The following is a 21426-nucleotide window of genomic DNA, read 5'->3' as shown; positions in this document are numbered from 1 at the left end:
GAGTAGGAAAACTAAGTGCCTTTTTATATTTAAAATGTTCAAATGCCAGGTTTAGGGTCTTTGTTAACCTTTCCCAGTAGTGTTTACAATTTGATTTTTAATTCTTTGGGATTTATTTTCATTTTCCTTTTAGTCAGAAGTTTAAAAGTTTAAAATGCTTATTATTTTAGTGAGAGTATTTCAATTTATAAAGAGAAATTATAGCATCTGCAACATCTTTGCTCTTTGGCAAATAAAGGTTATGTGCAAAGCCTTTTAAATTAAATAAGTGAACTTAGTTCTAGCAAATCCTGTCACGCTCTTAGTCCCAGAGAATAACTGCCTGATTACAAGGCCACTAAAGTTAATAGAAAGAGTCTCATAAAGTGCAAAGAGGTATGGATTCAGATTTCTCTCCTTCATACATGCAGTATAGACAGCAACTTTACAAATATTCCTACTAAAGAGTAGAACATCCACCAATATGCCTGTAGCTTTGACTAAAAGTATTACTTCTAGCATGCAAACCAGGCCTTTGGATTATCTCGGTCAATGTCAGTCTGTGCTTTAGGGTACATTTATAACATTAAGTGACACACGGAGCACTTCCTGGACCTGGAGCCAAACAGCACAGACATAGTAGGGCGAGTTCCCTCTGCACCACACAGACTGCATTTTCATTACCTGCCACTGGGCTTTGGGACTCCCTGGTGCTACACCCTGTGGTCATAAGATACAATTCTCTGTGTGTGCATTTGAGCCCATAGTTTCAGAAACACTGTGATAGTTTCATTATAGTCCACAAAGAGTAGAGAGATTAAAAGACACTGAAGGTCAGTGTTATCTGCCTCACATGGTTCACACGAGCATGTAAGCATGGGTAGAGTAGTGTTGTAGGACAGACAGTGTCAAAGCTGGGGCACTTTTGCCCATCTTGTCTTTTAGCAATGGTTCCTGGAGTGAACTATTCCCAAACTGTGCTCCAGTGCTGTCTTGGAGAAAGCAGTCCAAAACAGGGCCAGAGAGAAAGGCAGCAGTTACAAATTATGTCAGACCAAAGGTTTGGCACTTGGTCTTGCTCTCCGGTCCTCTTTTATTGAGCCATATTGACAGACCCAGGGTAGCTAGACATTGACAGTAGCTAGTACCTCCTTTTATCAATTCCAGCTAAGGTCATAGCCAGTTCACTCCTCTCTTTCTTTAGAGACAGAAAAAAGTGAGTCTAAAATAGTAGTTTTTTTCTTAAAATCTAAAATGTGTTGAACTAAATGTAAGATGTGGATTATGTTGATTTAAACGTACCATTTGCCCACTCAGCCTGTAAATACTGAAGGTCAAAACCAACAGAGTTATGTTACTTTGTGCTTCTTCCCAACAAAACCTCTTTGTTTCATTTGACACCATCTTTTTCTAAAACTAGAGTCTGAGAAAATTGAAAGTCTGTAAATTAGGAAACAAAATAATTATCTGTCTGTTTTCCAAGGCAATAATCCAAGTCCCACATGGCTAATAATGAAGCACTTAGCACAGTAGACGGTTGAATCATTATCTCACAAAAATAATGTTCTAATGGTGTTATTTACTATACACATAGTAACTAGAGAAAAAAAGGTCTCCAAATTATTGACATTTCATAAGTAAGAATTATGAGTTCAGAACTAAAATCCCTAGATGTGAATCCACTCTATTGTTGAGGTTCTCTGCAGTCCAAAACACGATGATGATTATATCAAGCACTCCGAATTCAAATGAAATATCTAATCAGCACTTGTTTCAATGACACATTATCCTCAGAAGGTTGTAAGATTGATTAACTCCAGACTTGAACTCAAATCCTAATGTAGAGTACCAAAACAACTGATCAAACATATACTGGGACTGGCTAGTCACAGGTTTAAAGGTACATATATGATTAAGTGATTGTTTGATTCTGATCAGTAAGAAGGACCAAATTAACACAAAACAAAATAGACTTATTTTGTATCTACATTAATGTCATTTTAATGGGATGGGGTTTTCAGCCTGCTCTACACAGCTATTTAGGAAGTTCATTAATAATTAGCAGACTTGATAACTTCTGACTGTGGGAGAAAGACACCATAATGTGGGAAGAGAAAGAGCTGGAGGATGGCCGCCTGTTTAATGTTCAGATAATTAAGAGTGTTGGGCAGATGAGTATCTGGGTGATTTATTCCTTCTTTTGAAGTCTTCAAGTAAATTATGGTTAGCGTAGATCAGTTTTGGCAGTGAAAAATATATTTCCTTTCAGAAAATATGAAGCAATAATCTATTGTTCCAATGCTGGCGTGCTGAATGAAACTAAGTGGTAACAATTTTGGAAAACATAGTATTGAGGGACAAACCTCCTCATGGTAGAGAATTTAACTGAGGCCTTTTACACATTGCTTATGGGTATTTTTGCTTCTTACAGTTCTTTTTTATATAGAAAAATACATAAAAATAAAATACTGTGTTCTAGCCTTGAAATCAATAGTCAAATTCACATTGTATTCAGTGTGCTGGATTTCACTAAGAGTTCCTTCTTCATCTTGCATTCGTACTTATCTTCAAGATGTGGTCTGGATAAGATAGAAGACTACTCCCTTTTCTCTTGGTTGTCTGTCAAAATGTAGAGAAATATTATAAGCTAGAAAAGTTCTGTAAAGTTTTAGTGACTTAAAATTCTAAGAGAGCTTAGAAGACAAGCTTCAAAAGGACATTTTCCCTTCAGCAAGGATTTCACCTAACTTTTTCTTTTCTTGAGCTAAGCATGCCAGATGCTCATGCTCTGCCAAAATTTACACTCATACTCTTCCATGACAATGAAACCTGTTTCTTAGCACCACCTTCAAGCAGCTGCCACAGCTCTTACAGGAGACTACACTTCTCCCCGTTATTCAACCCTCCTGTGGAAGACAGCCATCTGTGAGACATACTCCTGGCCACCTGCTGCCCCAGCCAGCTGTTTCGACTGTACACTGCAGCTGCCACCTATGAAAGTAGCTAAAAGCCAAAAACGCTCAAGCAAGTGGGAAACCGATTGGCAGGTTGCCAGAGAGAGAGGGATGGATTAAAACTCCAGCACAAAAGCTGACAAAAAGCCCTGTGTGTGAAACACAGTAGCAAGGAGATAAACAGAGACTTTCAGCAAGCAGAAGGGCCCAAAGGGGCTCAGCAAGTTTCTTTCCCCTCAAGCAACTTTTCTGCTTTGCTAGAACCAGTTTAATAACTTCTCTTCTCACCATAGCTCCAGGGAATGGGAAAACTTGCTCCAGCCTTCTCCCCTCCCAGGAACTCTGATGGGAAAAGACTAGAATCAGGGTGAATTTCTAGAAGATAGTGGGGCAGGGTAAATGTTTCCCAGGCCTCATGGACATTAGGAACTCTTGAAATAAGATTAAAATGGGATTTAAGTGGTACACGGGTCCTGTGCTGGCACTGTATGCATGGGCAATTTTTAGTCTCCTTGAGAAGGGGAGTGCATTCAAAAGTACCAGTGAGGAGTTGAAACACTGATGGATGCAGATGGCCCAGACTCCTCAAGAATTTAGAGAGGGAGAAAGTCACACATGATAAGAAAAAACACGACCAACCAAACACAGGGTGTAAGATCAATAACCTTTTCACTCTAAATAGCAGAATTAACCGGACAAATCTACAGCAGATACAAGCAAAGAACAGAATAAAACTATCCTGATTTACAACGGCTAAAGATGTGTCCCAAGAATGAATATTCTATCTGTTCAGTCCACCTTTGCCAATTACTGTCCCATAATTTTAAAATAAATTCTTCAGACAAACTTATCACTGCTTGATGGAAAGGTGTTAACAATTTACTATCCAACATCAATATTAAAAAGGTGATGAGCTGGTACTACATTGTTGGGTAACTGCTTATCTCTGGTGTGCAGGGAAATTGAGTCAATTTTAAATAACTGAGATGTTATTATAAATTATATTTGTCATTAAAATAAGTTAGTGTTGACAGTCACCACCAGTTCTGGTAACTAGTTTCTAGATTTACAACATAGAAATTAAAATCAGCTGACTTTTCCCCTGTGGTTCTGAAATCACATCACCAGTTCTCTGCATTACATTAGAGCCTTCTTTTCTAAGTTTTATTTTGGACAGGTACACTGTGCACAATGTTGTATTACTTAATAGTGGAATGTGACTGTCATTCATTACAATTAAAAATAAATATCATCTTGTTACTAAAGTTAGTTTTAACCAGTCCTTGCTTCTTGATTGCTAATTTGGTAATGAAACAGAATGCAACATTGAGAATAAAATGTTACCTAATCGCATTTCTTAAAAGAAGTTACATGAGTGTACATGCACATGTGTTCCCCACATTATTAAATCATTGATCTTCTTTTTAAAATCCCTTTAGACATAAGTGGAAAAAATCCTCTGTTTTCCATTACTTTTATAAGGACTGAAATTCCATTTGTGAAGTAAAGGAAAGCCTTTATTAATTAATTAAGGCTTTAATAATAAAAAATATGCAATTACTGTTAAATTTTGTAAATATAATTTATGACTTGGGAAACTGCCTTTTAAAACACTGGAACAGAATAATTACATAAATTGAAATGTTAAGTAGAAAACAGTTTACTACTGAAGAACATGGTGGAACAAAGTAACCAAAGAATAGTGGATAGTGTGATGAATACAAGCAGCAAGATTTTAAGAGATGTGTGCCATATTTAAGTTCTCAATTTAGACTGAAACATTTGAACAAAAAGTCTAAATCAAAGAAGTACCCCAGCTCCTTCCACTAAATTGAATGGGACTACTAGGTGCTTGCACAATTACTTTGTGCAGCTAAACATATATATTATACACACAAGTTTAGTCAGACTGTTTCAAATTTACCAATTTCTTAAACTGAGAGCAGCCAGCCAGCAAGTATATCATGTGAAACAACCTTCCACCTAAAACGAATGACTACTCAGTTTGTATTAGGCGTACATAGTTCTGCACTATGACTACCACAGAGGTGGCGACTGTTATTTCTGTCTGCTGTATTTGCTCATGTTTCCCCACTCTCCCAGGTTTTGCCATATTCTAAGACATCACCATTAGGTGAAATTGTTCTCAGAAACAAGTCATCTGTTGCAGTTTACTGACAGGTTGTTCCAAGAAAAAAACCTCAAATATACACACCTGATCCACTATCACAGTGTTTCTCTCTCCTGATATTATCTGCTTTTTTGGCTATCGAGGCCCTGGCAGCAAACCCTTAAGATTACCAAGTTTACAAGGAAAGTTAGTGGATGCAAAGTGTGAGCTGGCAATGTACTCTTCAGTTATGTTACCAAGATCCTAATGCTGGCAAAATTACATTAATTTCTGTCTTGTGACTCAGTAAGACAATATTGAAAGACAATAATGAAGACTAATGATTAGAGAAAATATATTTTTGTATTATAAATAAGAAAAAAACAAAGGTAAACCTCTTTGAATATGTCTAGAAATGTATGTTTGTATATATGTGTTTTATAGACATACACATATTTACACATACATACAAACGCATGTTCATTTTAAGATTTAACCAAGAACTGCCCCTCTAGGAAACTAAAGTTCACATTTCGGCTAGAAGATACTGTTTATTTAGGGATAAACAGCAAATCACTATTCATACAATTAGAAATATTATTTATGGGAAGTGTCCACAATCACGTGCAACTCCAGGATATGTGTAATTAAAGTAATAAACTAGTAAACTGTTCCATCTGCACCCAAAGCAGAAGACAACAATAAAAATATTTAACAAACACTCGGTAGCTGATGATATCTCCAACTGCTAATGCACACAGGGAGAAAATGTGCTTCAAAACCAATCCATGGTTGGATGACATGAACAGGGCTACTACCAGCTGAAAGGCAGAGAATACAGTGATCATTGAGAAATATTCTATTTGATGTGGGTCTGTATAGTTATGCTATATATTAAGCTACATATAAATTAAATGTATTTTGCCACATTAAATTGTACTGTGCCAGATAAGGATATCTATTATTCAGGATGGAATATCTGCTATCTATTACCCAAGATTATAGTATTAGACAGCTTGAGCAAAATTTGGGAAAAAAATGGGGACCTACACAAGTCTACACTGCAAAGTAAAGAGGAAGAAGACCGCAGATACTTAGTCGTTTTTCTTCTGAGAAGAGAGAAGTTAAAGAAAACACAGGCAAACCAATGATGTTCCTACTGTCCACTGAACTCTAGAAATAATTTCTAATTGCACAGGAAAGCTACCAACTCTCTGGGCACATTTAAGAACTCTAGACTGGACATTTTATATCCAATATGACTAAGTTTTATAGAAGAGAGTAGAAATCGTCTCAGGCATATTTCAGGCACTGTCAGAAAAATGGCTTGCTAAATGTGGTTCCTCTTTCTTTGACAGATATGCTCATTAGGCATGTTATTGTTATCCTACTCATTTCAGTGAAACAAACACATTCATAATTCTGTTTTATCCCCAGTAACACTTCCAGAGGTCATGCAGGTATGAAAGTATGACCTATGCTCTTTCCAACTTCACACTTCATCAACCAAATGACTACATTTCAAGTTGTTGTCTTTGCAGGGAGGAAAGCTTCTGTTTCAAGGGGTCTGAACCAGTTGAAGTGTAAATGAAATCTCAGTTCATCCATCATTACTAAACATGAAAAAAAAACCAACCCACAACAGTTTGATTTTCAGATCACAGGGCAGTTGTTCAGATGGCAGAAAGCCACATTCCTATTCAGAGAGCCTTGAAGTAACAGCACAGCAAACAGAATAACCACCACAAGCAATAATACAATACAAAGGTCCTTACATTGTAGAGGTAGATGGTGAATGGCAGTTACTGTCAGGTCTGGTACATGTCCATAATCACAAAAAGGAACTATTGGAAACTCTACCATCACAAGTCAGACTGATATGCAAAGCGGTAAGAGACACTTTGACATGCATGAGAAGTCAGACAACTTCAGGAGAGTTCAGATAAATCACAAAAGCAGGATCCTTTATAAGTAAGCCAATGCTGCTTGGAGCTTGCAAATTTTGAGGAAGACTATTTTTGGCTCAAACCAGAAAACGCAGAAAAATACAAATGCTATCTTACTTAAGTGAACGGAACTTCCTCCCCCGCGCCCCCCCCCCCCCGCCCGCCGCCAGGGGCAGGATGAAGGCAGAGATAAGTCGGACTTTTATACAATTTACCCATACCCAGTACTGAAAGGAGAATAAAGAAGTAGCAAAAAACTAGGTTTTCTGTTGATTTTAAACAAAAAGAGAGCTTGTCACCAATAGAATCATGGATAAAGTTCACTGTAACAGAAAACGACTATGGTAGTAATGGCAAATGATCTTACCAGTAAAGTTGATGGGCTACTTGGATGCTCTGAAGAGAACGATTCAGCAGGAGTTTCACGAGAGGGCTTTCAAGACTCCACTCAAACTTGAGCACCTTAACAGAGAAATTAATAAGAATCACTTGTATGCTGGCTTTGTTGTCTTTCCTTTATACCAAAATTAATCAGAAAGGACTCAATGCTTAGTTTGAACAAAGCAATCCAACATATAGAGAATGTCCCAGCAATGCAATGAGCAAAGAAACTTCAGGACACAAATGTCTGCCACCATCTATAAGACAGACAGTTATCATCCTGATTTTGGCTGTGTTAACATATATACAAATATGCAGCTTTTCTTCCCCCGCTTAAAACTGTCAATGCTATATTCAAATTTTTATCCGATTACCTGGTTTGGAAAATAAACTTACTTTTGAAACAGAAGCTGTGGAAGGTGAAAGGTCACATAAGTGTCCTACTGCGAGGACTGTAAAGCCATGCAGGTTCCACTGCTTCACAGTAGTGGATTACATAAATATACATGTATACATACATATCTATCTAGATATGTGTATATACGTGCATGCATTTATATATATATTTAAAAACACACAATAACCCCTGAGGAACTCTGGAACGTGGAATTGTAAGCAATCCATGTGCACAGTTTTACAAAGTAAAGGAATAAAACTTTCAAAATGGCTGGTTCCTCCTTAACTGCAACACAGGACCTACTCAACCACAAAGTAACTGCCTTGGAAGCACTGAGCCCATAACTTGTAAAACATTAATTTCCAGTGAAATACAATGTACATCTATAAAGAGACAATTCTACACTCAAACTGCTCTGGTTACTCTGTGCTGACAATGATTTTCCCCATATATGTAGTATTAAGAAAACTGTGATTCATTTCAGCAACATTTGCCTCCTTGACTGCAACGAAGCCCTGCCACCACCAGCTCCTGGTTTGGTGGTCATAGGAGAATTTCTCTTGTTCAGATGCATTTTTTTATTTTTCTTTTTTACTTGAAAATACCTTATTGTAGTATACAGAAAAGTTCAATCAGCTTGCCAAAAAACTACATTCTCTTGAGTGGAAAACAGTCTATAGCTCAGACCTTTTGTTAATTCAATCATTGCATCAGCTGACCAGCCTTTCTTATTTATTCTTCCTGCAATGTATCAATCAAACTGAAAGAATCAAAAGTATTTAATGAAGTTATTGATCTGGACAAAAGAATTCCTTGGCTATCAATTTCTTCCTTACCTGAACCAGCTGTGGGAGGTATTCTAACAATTCATCATTTGTCAGATTTTCTATTTGTTGGACTGCTGTTCTGCGAATATCTTGATCTGGAAAACTAGAGCAAAACAAATAGATATCATTAAGAGCTACTGAACCACTGCAACTCTCCTTAGCTCTCACTGATATAAAATGTTAGAAAAACAGATTTTCTCTCAAAATGGAATAGGAAAAAAATCAATTCATTTGCTTTACTGTAACAAGAGCCAAGAAACACATAGCAGATAACTTAATTGGATTGACTGTTACAGTGTCACACAGGGGAAAAAAAACCCAACCTGATCTTCAAATACCTTTTTTAATTTGGACTATCATATGTTGTAATTTCCTTTATATGTACTGAAATATGAGGCAAATTATGGATCTTCTCTTGCTGCTCCTACTTACCTAAAATAGGAAATTTCCGTGCAATGGGAACTTGTAACAGTCATTTAAAGACTTCTTTTGTTCTGAGCAACAACACAAAAGCTTGAAATTTCCCCCACAAAAAGGGTTCATTTAGAATCATAGAATCATAGAATTGTTTAGGTTGGAAAAGACCCTTGAGATCATCAAGTCCAACCATTAACCTAACACTGACAAGTCTACCACTAAACCATGTCCTAATTTCAGACAATTTAGTCCAGTGTCAGCTCTTCTGGTTCGTATTTTTAAACATAAGTAATTTTGAAATACAAATCATGTTTTCTTTTCCATTTTTCTAAGGGAAGATTTAGTAAAAAATCAACACCTTCCCCGAGAAAGGCTCCAAGTCAGTGAAGCAGCTATTTTTGACGAGAAAATATTTGAGTATTCCGCACAAGCTGTATTCTCAACAAATCCTGGTTGAAATCAGAGTGGCTGTAGTCTAATATAGATTTTGTGATGGAGCTCTAATTGTTAAAATGATAAAAGGAAAACATGGTGTAGCAGCCATGATAAAACAGGGAAAGAAGGCTGGATAATATAGCTGGTCAAAACATTTTTCTTTAAAAAAGAAAAAGAAGGAAATTTTGGTGTAACCTGATCAAAACTCACTCTTAACAGAACATTTTCTCCCTTTTCAAAGAAAAAGTATACAGTGTTTCTTTTAATATTTGAAAGCTGAAAAATAATCTTTTAAGGATTTAATCTGAAAAAAATAAAATACAAAAATAATTTCCACCTTTTCATGTGTTGCATTTGTGAAATTAATCGTTATACATAGAGAATTTAACGTACACAGAAGTTGCCTAATTTGGTTCACAGTTAGCTGTCCCACTTTTACAAGGAAAGGAACAGATGTGCTCTTCTGTGTATGTCTGCTATGTGGTGTCACCCTTAACTATCTGTCAGTAATTGAAGCTTGTCCATTGCCATCCCAAGAGCCTTATCTGTCTTTTCCTGAAGCAAACTGGAAATGTTCATACAGACCCTTCCGTCATCAGGGCTGCAAGAGTGGTCAATCTCTGCCAAAGGGGCAAAAATGTCTTCAAACAGCACCACAGTCAACTAGACATTGTTCAAAAGAGCTGCTGGGCTTTGATCCAGTTCTCTGAGGGCAAGTAGTTGCCCCACAGAAAGCAGTGAATCCCTCCCCTCTGAACTGATATGGCTTATTAGGCTCTTTTGAAAATCTCTGATTTGGCAGTCTAGGCATACATAAAAATGATGAGTAAAGGACACAGATTATCCTGTCAATTCACCCTGGAGAAAGTCTTTTGAAATCAGAACTGTCATGTATGGCAGAAGGTGTCACGAGGCCACCAGTATTACTGCTTTATGAGCTCAACACAAAAATAAACTGTTCTCTTCCCAGCTTCCCATCCAGCACCTTTTGCCAACAATATACCCACTAGAAAAATAAATCAGAAGTGAAACACTAGAGATAGTACCACATTTGCAGCAATGACTGTTCATTGCTATCAAGAAAGTAAGAGAAGAAATTGTAAAGTTAAGTGCTCAGAAGTATAATGGCACCTGCAGCTCTAAACTTCAGCTTTTAAGTTTAATAAAACAAGCTGAAGCAAAACAATATGTACACTGTGATCACGGAATTAACTACAGGCCATCAAATAAAAATGTTGCTGTTTTGAAAAGAAAAGTCTAACAGTTGGACCTACTTTAAGGGCCTGGCTTCTGTGCTGCAATCAGCTGCCACCTGTAGCTTTCAACCCCCTTTCAACAATGTGGCTCAGGTCTGATTTTATTATTTTGCTTGTCTGTTATGGTACATATTTGATAATGTTTTTAATACAGTTCATAATTGTTTGTATAATGCTGATATGGCCTTGATGGGGAGAGAGGGAATACATTACAAATAAACTGTCATGATAGCTCCAAATTAGGCTATTTTGCAAGGAGTATTTATTTATTTATTTATTTATTCTAGGCAACCTATTAGGAATATGAAGTTGTTACTTTAATTTTCACATGGCTATTTAGAACACAGCATATTTGAGGAAGGACTGCATATTAAAAAAATTAATCCCTTTCATATCATCCTATCTTCTAATCATGCAATTGCTCCAAAGGCCTGTGTGCAGCATGTGCAGATAATATGGAAATTAGTCTTTCCCTTTCCCTTCTCGCCTAGTTCAACAGGTTACTGAACAGTGAAATATGCTCTATACAGGCACCAAGTCAAGCAGAAAAATGTTATTACTTAGTTACTGCTTCTCCTTACTAGCAGCCAAGATTTGAATATATGCAATGCTATGATGAGAGAAACTCCTATATTTTTCCAGCTAAACAAAGAATGATAAAATTATTTTAATCCCAACTTCCAGAAAATTCAACAGCTAACATCCGTCTGTTCAGAATTAATTTGCTGTAAGTCAAAACTGGGACTATATCTTAGTATAGCGAAAGTATCTATAGGAGATGTGATTAGAATAATGATGAGCTCAAGTGCATGGGCACTGTGGTGAAAAATCTACACATTAGTTTGTTTCAGGAAACATGGCTCTTGTCACTCTTCTTGAATGAGATTTTGGTAATTTGTTGGCTCTGGTTACTAAATTGTTTCCTTCGGCTTGTAAATCTTGAGGTCAGCTTGAGGCTGAGTTGAATCTTTTCGAAAGACTGAGCAGTTAACATGTTCTCTTAACTACCTGACAATTTGTTAAGCCCCAGATGTAATATCCATTGCTCTCTTGAATTTCAACGTTGTTCAGGGCCACCGGTACAATAGAAAAATATTTATTTGTTTTACCCCTTACATTTGTATTTGAGCAAACATTTAACATCCTCAGAAACACTAGAACTACAGCAAATACTTATGAACTCAATTAGTATTACATGGTACTTATGCTATTCACGCTTACATACATCAGTTTATTCACTAAAAGCCAATAACAGGGTAAGGTTTAGAAGCAGATCTGAGTAAAAAGTCCTACACTTCACATGCCTGGAAACTATGCCATCTTGTAGTCTGGTAATTAGGGCTAGAGGGGTTTTCTCAGTGAATAATCTTGCAAACTTTTGAGCGTTGCGTCAAATCTGATTTCAGTAATCCATAAATTAGTCTTGATTAGAGGACACAATTAATTGATTGTTTGGCTATGCAACTCAATGCAAGATAAATCACTTTAAGCCTAAAAAATACAACTTCATAGTTTGGATATTAGGGGACAGCTGATTTCCAGGGCTTGCTACGATGAATATGTAAATATTTACACATACTGAAAACTTTGGAAGCAGAGCAGTGAGATGACTGTATCTCAACGAATTCAATATTCCAGTCTTTAAGGGTACTCTCCTAAGAAAGAGCAGCTCATCTGTATCAGAGCTCATCTATATCAGATCAATTTTGCAAAGGATTTGATCCATAGATTATCAGGTTCCTGACACGTGACCTGTGATAATGGCTTCAGAGAGGCAGCAGATTCAGTCACTCCTCTTCTCTAGCTGTTTTATGGTTGTCACCAAAATCTCTGAGAATTTAGCTAGAAAAAAAAGCAACTTAAACCAAAAACCTTTAACAATGCTTGTATGACTCTTTCTTTGCGTAGTTTCAAAATGGTAATTTTCATCCAGGTTTCCAATTACTTCTAGTTGTATTTTTTTCCTCAACAAACAACCTATTGGTCAATAAATAATTAAGTGACTAGAACTACAGTGTTCCTCATTCATTTGCCTGAATGCATTATAACATATTGTAGCTTTCTTCTTTTGGCTAACTTTATTTGTCCTCTCTTCAATTAATGAGCACTCCACAACAGAGATTGTGACTTCTTTTAAGTTTGTTCCAGGTTTACACACTCAGAGACACTATTGAAAAATAAATGATATGTAAATGATAGTTATCTAGTCCTTAGCAATAGGTCACACTATGCAGGACTTCAAATTTCCCCTTCACAGCTCATCTCGTAACATGTATTCTCCTTAAGTTATGAAACTGATTTCCTTTGGTATTTAACCTCAACACCCCTTTTGCTTTTTTGTTGTTCCCTCCCTGCATGATGCCAATGATTGACAGCCACCCATTTTATAACTTCTGTCTAAGTAGCTGTAGATTGTTAGGTCTCCCTTGAGACTTTAAGATGGTTTTTGTAAAAATTGAATTTTAAGCTGGATGAGCATCGATTACAATTTGCTTTAGAAGTAAGAACAACTTACAGTATTTGATTCTTTTCATATAGATAGCCAGTAGGTAGCTATTTGTCTATCTGTACCTTTCAGCTAAGTCAAATTCAAACAGAAAACTAAGCGCTGCTGAGGCATCCCTGTGGATTTGTGAAATTCTCTTCAGATTTTAGCATCTGCCAGTGGTGACTTGATTGTAAATTAGAAATAGATGTGCATTTAATTTTTAACAGGTTTATTATGCTAATTTTATTGTACTGTCTCAAATAACCCTATGCTGGAAGGTAAATGGAACTGTACAGTTCACTACATTTTCTAGCATGTGAGGATCTCTGTAGAGAACAGAATGGCCTTTCACAAGCCATCTTTTAAGTTAGAGGCTTATGACATGCCACATATTTCTGCAATTCCCTTCACATTTTAAGTTCTGCTGCATTTTCAAAAAAGAAAGACTCCAGTCCCATGAAATGCATGTTATTAAGTCTGGTAGAAACAAGGGAAGTTGAGCTAGCAAACCTACTGGAATAAAGATATCAACTGAAAACAAAAACCCCCTCTAAGCAGTAAAGGGTATCATGTCACTGACAGGTGCAACTGGGCCAGGAGAGAAAGTAGGGAAGAACTGTTTAAAAGAATAGACAGATAAGTTTTGGGTGGCAGTCTAAGTATTTTAAAAGTAATTAGGAAGAGAGAAGAAACTTAAAGAATAATAATTAAGGAATTCCTTTAGTTTTAGCACACAGATAAAATTAGCAGGGCTATTTGCTTTCTGTTGGTGATTTTTTTTCATTCCTCTGAGGGCTTCTAAAGAAAACTCTGTATGAGTGTATGAAGATTAGAAAATGGCAAGGACTAGAAGAAAGTACAGAAAGATAAAAAATACTGTCAGTAAAAAGGACACTGGATTTTCAAAATTTTCAGTTGAAAGAGAGTAATATATTCACTCCTCATCGTGATAGGACATTGAACCCTCCCCATCCCCTCCCAACTGCAAAGCTCATGTTCAGATACACTAGCTATTGCTTTGGCTGATGGATTGGCAGATGGATCTGTAGAATTTACTCACAGAAAATATACTTTAAGTAAAGCTTACATAGATTTTCTACAAGAAATTCTGACAAAAACAACTAGTAAAAAGTTTAAGATGTCACAGAGACCATATGGTGAACCATATCCTAGGAGAGAACAAGATAGGAAGAAATTAACAAAAAGCAGTTTTCCATTTGAAATGTGTATGATCTAGAAGGTTCTTCCTATCCCAGAGACAAACTTTGTTCTCTGTTACATTAAAACAAAAGAACAAAACATGGAAAACTTGATTATTTACAAGTTTAGCTTCCTGATTAGTTTGCATACTTATGAACAGAAAGCATGCCATATGCTACATAGTTGTCCATTGTTAGTTGTCTTACTATAGCTGTCGTACTGCCTTCATATTTATTGCCAAGAAAGCTAAAAATGCTTAAAGGCAGTGAAAAAAAAAAAGGAATTAATCACATTATGATGCTTAAAATGAAGAGTTGTCTATTCCTAACAATGCATACATCTCCACATAAGCTATCACTAAATTTCATGTACATTACGAAAAAGCAGTTTTAAAGCTTTATCAGTAACGTGTTCTGTACATCAAAGTATGAAATTAATTGTAGACTGTTGCTTCGTTCTTATCTAATTTCTTTGCATAAGCCTGTGTTTGCTCTCCACATTGATATACCACTAGAGCCTTTTAAACCAAGTAAGATGCAAGCGGGCAAGATACGCTCTAGCTGTATCTGTTCGAGAAATACTCTGTTGGGCATTCTGCTGTGGACTCTCAGGGAACAGTTCACATTCTGCTTTTATTAAAACAATGACAATCTGATTCAACACTTCTAAAATTGATTTAGCTTTCAGAGGTGTAAGAACAAACTCTGGTTTCAAGCTATCACATTTTATTATACTTATTGGTTAGAAAATGAGTCTCGCATATATCAGTATATATCGTAACCTCTGAAACTTAATAGCTACTCTGCTACGTAACGTGAAAATCAACAATAATACTGTGAGAGTCAAAGGCTGAGAAATGCTATAACCAAAAGTGCATCTTCTCCGGTCAAGGAGAGGTAGGAGGAGTCATATCTTCCCCTACTGTGCCTGTTCCATACAGGGGATTCAGTAAGGTAGCATAAAATTCCTGCGACACTTTAATGTCTGATCTCAAAATCCTCTGAATAGGCACATGGTTTTAAAGGAATGTCCTTTTCCATGCACTTGCCCTGACAGAGCTAGAATTTAGCAGAAAGTTTCTAGGAAAAATTGTTAAGCCTACCAGTGAGGTTATGTCTTCCCTTCCACTGTCTACTGAAAAAAGCTCTCTTTTCAGAACGGTTGCAGCCATGCACAATACTGGAAAACGGCATACCTTCTTTGGTGTCTCTTTCCTGATTCTAGCTCAATTTCCTGATTCCTAGCCACGACACCTCACAGGTCTGCAAGTGTACTCTAGATGTGCCAGAAAAACAAGGTTGGAGCAAACATTCTGCTGTTTGGGTTAATGAATATATTTTTGGCTTTCATTTTCAATAATTTGAATAGCAAAATGACCTGACAAAAATTTGGAAGTGCAGTTGTTCTATACATACACAAAGCATTGGCATGTTAGCAATACATCATAAATGATGGCATTTCTAACATTGCCTTTCATTTCTTTCTGTCATCAAGAAAATTCTCTGAAGAAAACAAGTGTACTGGTGTCATTTCCCTGGCTAGTGTACCATGCAAAGTAGATACAGTTATAGAAAGCTCTAACTCCACTAAAGCTTGGCTTTTTACCAAACTCAGTAAGTGAAGTCAATGGCACAGGGCACCAATAAGCAGTGCTGAGTAGGAGGGACCAGCTCTATACCTTCTGCCTTAGGGAAAATTAGCAATGGCTTATAACCACCCTTCCCTGAAATTAGAGATAAAACTAAGAGTGTAAAATCTTATTCTGCACTTCCCCCTGCCATCCTCTCTGTCCTGTCTTTTTTGATTAAAGAAACATTCATTGTTTTTTAAAATGCTTTTTTAAGCGTTGGCTTCTGGGGCTTTAAGAATCAATACCTTTGCTGCAAGGACTGGATGCAAGGTTGCTACTGAATTTATCTGTGAAATGTACCATGATTGTGTTTCCAATTTATGAAAGTTCCTCCTTTCCACTGCATAAATGAGTATGTTATCATTTGGCTGCCTTGAGATGTGCCTGCAAAGTGGAAGAGCATAAGCTGGAGAGACGTGCTCAAAGAACAAGAAACATCTATTAAATTGTAGAGTTAACTGTGTAGTGAACAAAACAATTTAGAAGATTCAGAAAGTTGCAAAGAGCGTTGTAACTCAGACGCATGATAACAGGGCTTGATCTGATGGGCCATGATACCTCTCCCTAAGCTCTGTGATGCTGTCTTCTAACCCAGGCAAGGAGGTAGCACTGCCAATGCTTTTCATGTCTTTATAGTTGCAAATGTGAGCTTGAGCTTAATCACCAGGACAGATGCTGCTGTTTTGCTCTGAGAAGGAGGATAATTTAGAGTCCCCAGCCCAAAGCTTGCAAAAGGGACTAGTGATTTTGAGTTCCCTCTCTAAACTCTATAAAGAGTAAGCACATGCCTGCAGAAGAAATCCAGGTTCTCTTTACAACACTGCAAACTGAAGTTCCAGCAAAGGAAGCATCCAACATTCAGAGCGATTGGAAACTCTTGGTCTCTTCTACGGTATTGCTAACAATGTGGTAAATTGTGGTACATAGAAATGATACAACATAGAGCTGAACTGTGGATCTCCTTGCTACAGGATGTTCTGAAAGCTGAATGGTTATGTGGAATCAATTTTTATTTGGAAAAATCATAGAAGAAAAATGCAAGAGGGCACGTAAATTAAAAAATTCTGTCTCACGAAGTCTCTGAGATGCAGATTATTGGAAGCTGGGAGAGTAGCACAGTGTCATTATGTTTGGCCCATTCTCATTGTCTTCCCTAGGTATCTGTTGCCAGTCACCATTGAAGACAGGATGCACTAGACTGATTTTTGGTCTGATTTAGTGCAGCTGGTCCTGCATTCTTGAATTACGTTAACAATACATGTAGACAAAGATCAGCCCTAATTTATTTTAATTACCTATGATTTAATAGTGATGGTAACACAAGTGCTTACAATAGACTTGAATATATAAATAGCATTTCTTTTATATTCTGCTCATGTTTTATAGGAACATGCATCTTTCAGCTGTGTCTCAGTAATCACAAGAAATCAGAGAGCTGTTTTGTGGATGATAGAAGTGAGGGACTGACTTGATGAATTGTCAGTGCCAAACATAATACAGGATGGAGTTGAATGAACCTTCAAAAACAGCTCAGTTAGGGAGTCTACAATCCAAAGTCAGTAAAGGTAATGGTGAAGGGAAGTTGGACACTATCCAGTGCTACTTTACTCTTCAAAATGATTGAAATCTGAGAAAAAGAGAACCAAGAGAAGAAACCTCAGAAATCTATTTATATGGAAAGCACTCCTCTCCTTCAACCCACTCTCTCAATTTGCATATACATGTCTCTCAGCAGTTAAATCATACGACCTAGACATCTCTGAAACTAGACATCTTTAAGGAAATGTAATCCCTCTGTTTCCAAAGGTTAGCTTCCCAGTTGTTCACAAACCTACAAAAGATTGTGTACACGTGAAGAACTGAATTTTATTTTTTTTAAAGAGGATTTGTACTGTGATCCAGAACTTCTTTTTGTACTGTTAGCATGAAGCAAAAAACCCAGATTGATATTATCCTTTGTGAGAAAAAAACTAAAGGGACAAACCAGCTAAGATCCTCATCAGAAGTACTTGTTCTTTGGCACGACTGCAGGTGCCAGCCACTCCCAATGGTGGCACCAGGAGAGACAAAGTGATGATATCTTCCCGTCTTCTCATGCCAGCAATCTTTATGGTAGCCAGAATTAACTGTGTACACGGCATCCACTATACACTGAGAAGCTCGGTGACAGGCTGAGTCATATTAAATATCCTATGAAGCACCCGACAGGACTGATATTCTGCACCGTACCCTGATGCAGAGCTGCATCTTCAAAGAACAATCAAGCTCTTCATTTGCAGAAATGCCATTCATACACAAACCTAAAATTTGACAAAAGGTCTTATCTGAAAGCCTGGCATGCTCTGACAAACCATCTCAAAATCTCCTGCTACTCTGGGGTGTGGAAGACAACCCACTGCACATATGCTCCTTTCTACATGGTTCTTTTATAAATTAGAAATGGATTCTAATAGTTTAATAATGGCAAATAAGATAACGATAACATGCTCCAGAACCTGATCTTTCTAATTCTGCTAATAGTTCAGATATAAACCTGAGACACAGGTATTCTTAGGAAATCACATCCAGAGGGAAATAACAGTCAATAGTCAGTTTTACATTATTAAATAACTATTTTTTAATAATGTGGAGGTAAGCTCAAGTAAAGCTTTAGGTGAGGTATTTTTTTCTAAAGGTACAACATGGAACCAAGATTGCAAAGCTGGTGTAGCTTGTGCTTACCCGGACAAGCAAGGGTTTGATAAACCAAATTTGTTCAACCGTTTCATCCGCACGTTTAATGCTTTCACAAGTAGATCACTTAACACAAAGTGCCTCCCAAGCTTTTGGAGGAAATGTAACTGCTGACACAGATTCTGACCCCTGACATCTGCTGTTACATCATAGGTAAGACCATCTATCTCCAATATCAAGAGAGCCTTCCAACAAACAACCAGCTCCCAGTGTAAGAAGTAGGGGTGGAACATAAGGCATCACAACAGAACTTATCCACAACAGATTTTATTCAGTGTGGGGAACTGACTTCAAAGTTTCATCCTATCTACTTCAGAAAGATGGACTACAGGTGAGACTGCACATATTGTCATACCATATAAATCTGGAAGCATATTTCGGTCCTCCTTATCTCCCATTAGTCATTTCATGTCTGTACAGTAGTTTGAAGACACAGAGTGCTATGTAAGTGCTAAGTATTTGACTGATCACCTGTTACCAGAAACTGACTGAATCTGAATTTCTACTTGGTTAATTTTGCCTTACCTGAAAGTCAGAAGCCCAAGTGCCTCCAGAGGGTTAGAAAATCTCCATCTCCTCAACACGGCATACATTTCTGATATAGTCATTCGATCCCAACTGGGTGCGCTGCCCAGTACCAGAGGAAGGGAGCAATTTTGATTATTGCAGTAGTAACGATAAAACCATAAGATTCTTCTCTGTTGCTCTGAGAGTCTGGAAGAGAAGATTAGAAATTCAGTTTGAAATTAAAACCACCTGGAGCTTTGTGTAGCAAGAAACTTTATTGTACAGAGGGGCCAAGTCATACAGTACACTGCTTTTCGGCTAAGTACTTGTTTTCCTTGGGGTAGGATATCATTTTCTGCAGACCGGCTTTTATAAGAAAAGTGATACTTATACTCTGGATCTGTCAGCCTTGGGTCAAATAAAAATGAAGTGTCAAAAGACACACATGTATGGTTATTTCACTTCCCAAGCACTCTTGTTTTTCTTCTCCACTGTCTCTGTTACTGGTGTGGTTTGTTTGTTTGTTTTTACTGGGGTTTTCTGACAGAGACAAAGAAGGTGCAGTTATCACCGGATAAATTATTGTTACATCCATCTGCTACACATCATCTCTAACTAGCTACTGTAACAACTAGACACACAACACTACTAGCCATAGCTTTCATTCCTGCCCTTGCTTTGACTGTTTAATGCAGGTCTGTCTATTTTTAATGTATTTGCGTTTAAAATAGGGTTTAGGCACATCCATGCACATACACAAGAACATGAGCACATGTGCATGCAGACGCGCACACACACAGAGTGTGATTATTCCTAGCACTGGTATGAGTTTGGAAAAGGGAAGGAAAGCTCCCAGAAACTTCTATGTCTGTTTGCAAGGCCTAGCATGCTGTGCTTTGCTGTACTTACTCACAAAAAAGGATGCAGTACCAAATTCCTCATAGAGATATTGGATCTAAATGACATATTGATAAAATGCTCAGTCATCACACCGTACTTCACCACAGTGAGAAATGCCTCAGAATAATTCTTGCTATATATCCTCTGATTTGTCAACAATTCAATTGCCTCATGCATATTAAATCTTAGGTTTTGGTACCATCAGAAAACAGAAAAAGAAATTCCCCATGACAGAAAAGCTCAGACTATGTCCTTAATTTGATATCAGAGCCTTCAAAAGCAAGCTTTGAGAGTGCAAACTGATCCCCAGTTCACACAAATCATTACTGAAACCAAGAGGAACTTCGGTTTTCTTGGTCATACTTAACCAGACTGGTGATCTATCTACTTAATAATATAATGTAACCGTGACTTTAAGTGGACCTAGATATTTCAGAGCAAGGTGTGAGAAAGTTTGCAGAAGGTTGTGAGTAGCTCGTTTCCAGTCAAGCATTTCATTATCCAGGTGTGCAAGCAGGGCTCGCAAGCAGGGCTCAAAATCCAAGTGTTTACATTCCTTCCAAGGTCGTCGCCTTTCTATTTGCAATGTTTTGGGACATTCTCAGCCAAAAAACTATCTTAGCCCTGCTCTGTCAAGATCGTGGCTTTCAGCACTCATAGCAATGAGTTCCTTTGGCTGTGTATGCACCGGAGAACTTTTCTTCTTTGCAATTTTGAACTGCCAAGCATTTAGGAACAGAGAGTGGCAGTACAAAGATGGGCATGTTTTTTACTGTCACAAGAGTGAATGTTTATTTCTTTCCTTTAGGAGGATAAGCTCATAAATGTATGTAGAAGATGAACCTAACCATGATACAAATTCTGTCATGACTTTTAGCACTCATTTCAAGAAAAGTATCATTTTGGTAACCATTTCAAGAAATGCTTTCAGGATTCACAACATGTCTATTGTGACAACAGATAGATATGTTTGTGTGAAGAAGTCACACACAGAAAAAGAGATAAAAGTAGGCCTAAGACTTTATTGCCTGTCTGGTTTTCTTACGCATTCAGATGGTATTCTGCAGGACAGTTCAGCTAAAGGACCCCTTTTATATGTTGACTTTAAACAAGGATTTAAGCTTTCAGACAGCATCCTGCAAACTAGACAATCTGTTGTTCAGATTAAAGCAGCTAAAGCCTCTACTGAGCTTACAAAGGGAGATAAGAAATCAATCCTTGTATCAGGTTTTCTAAATAACAGATTTCTCCATCTGACTTTACTCC

At 37.3% G+C, this 21426-nt stretch overlaps 1 protein-coding gene across 1 annotated transcript in view; it reads right to left on the bottom strand.

The window, feature by feature from the left end:
• The window catches only part of PIK3C2G (phosphatidylinositol-4-phosphate 3-kinase catalytic subunit type 2 gamma), a 209812-nt gene that overhangs the window by 103127 nt on the left and 85259 nt on the right, over positions 1-21426 (bottom strand). Inside the window, exons 15-17 of the mRNA XM_059816945.1 lie at positions 19279-19467; positions 8604-8697; positions 7357-7451 (exon numbers count right to left, since the gene is read on the bottom strand). Coding sequence (XP_059672928.1) covers positions 7357-7451; positions 8604-8697; positions 19279-19467 — 378 coding nt within the window. The remainder of the gene's footprint in view (positions 1-7356; positions 7452-8603; positions 8698-19278; positions 19468-21426) is intronic.

The sequence above is a fragment of the Gavia stellata genome, chromosome 4 (assembly GCF_030936135.1).
Source record: "Gavia stellata isolate bGavSte3 chromosome 4, bGavSte3.hap2, whole genome shotgun sequence".
NCBI lineage: Eukaryota > Metazoa > Chordata > Aves > Gaviiformes > Gaviidae > Gavia > Gavia stellata.
The sequence above is the reverse complement of the archived record's forward strand: the minus strand, read 5'-3'. Positions and strand labels throughout refer to the sequence as shown.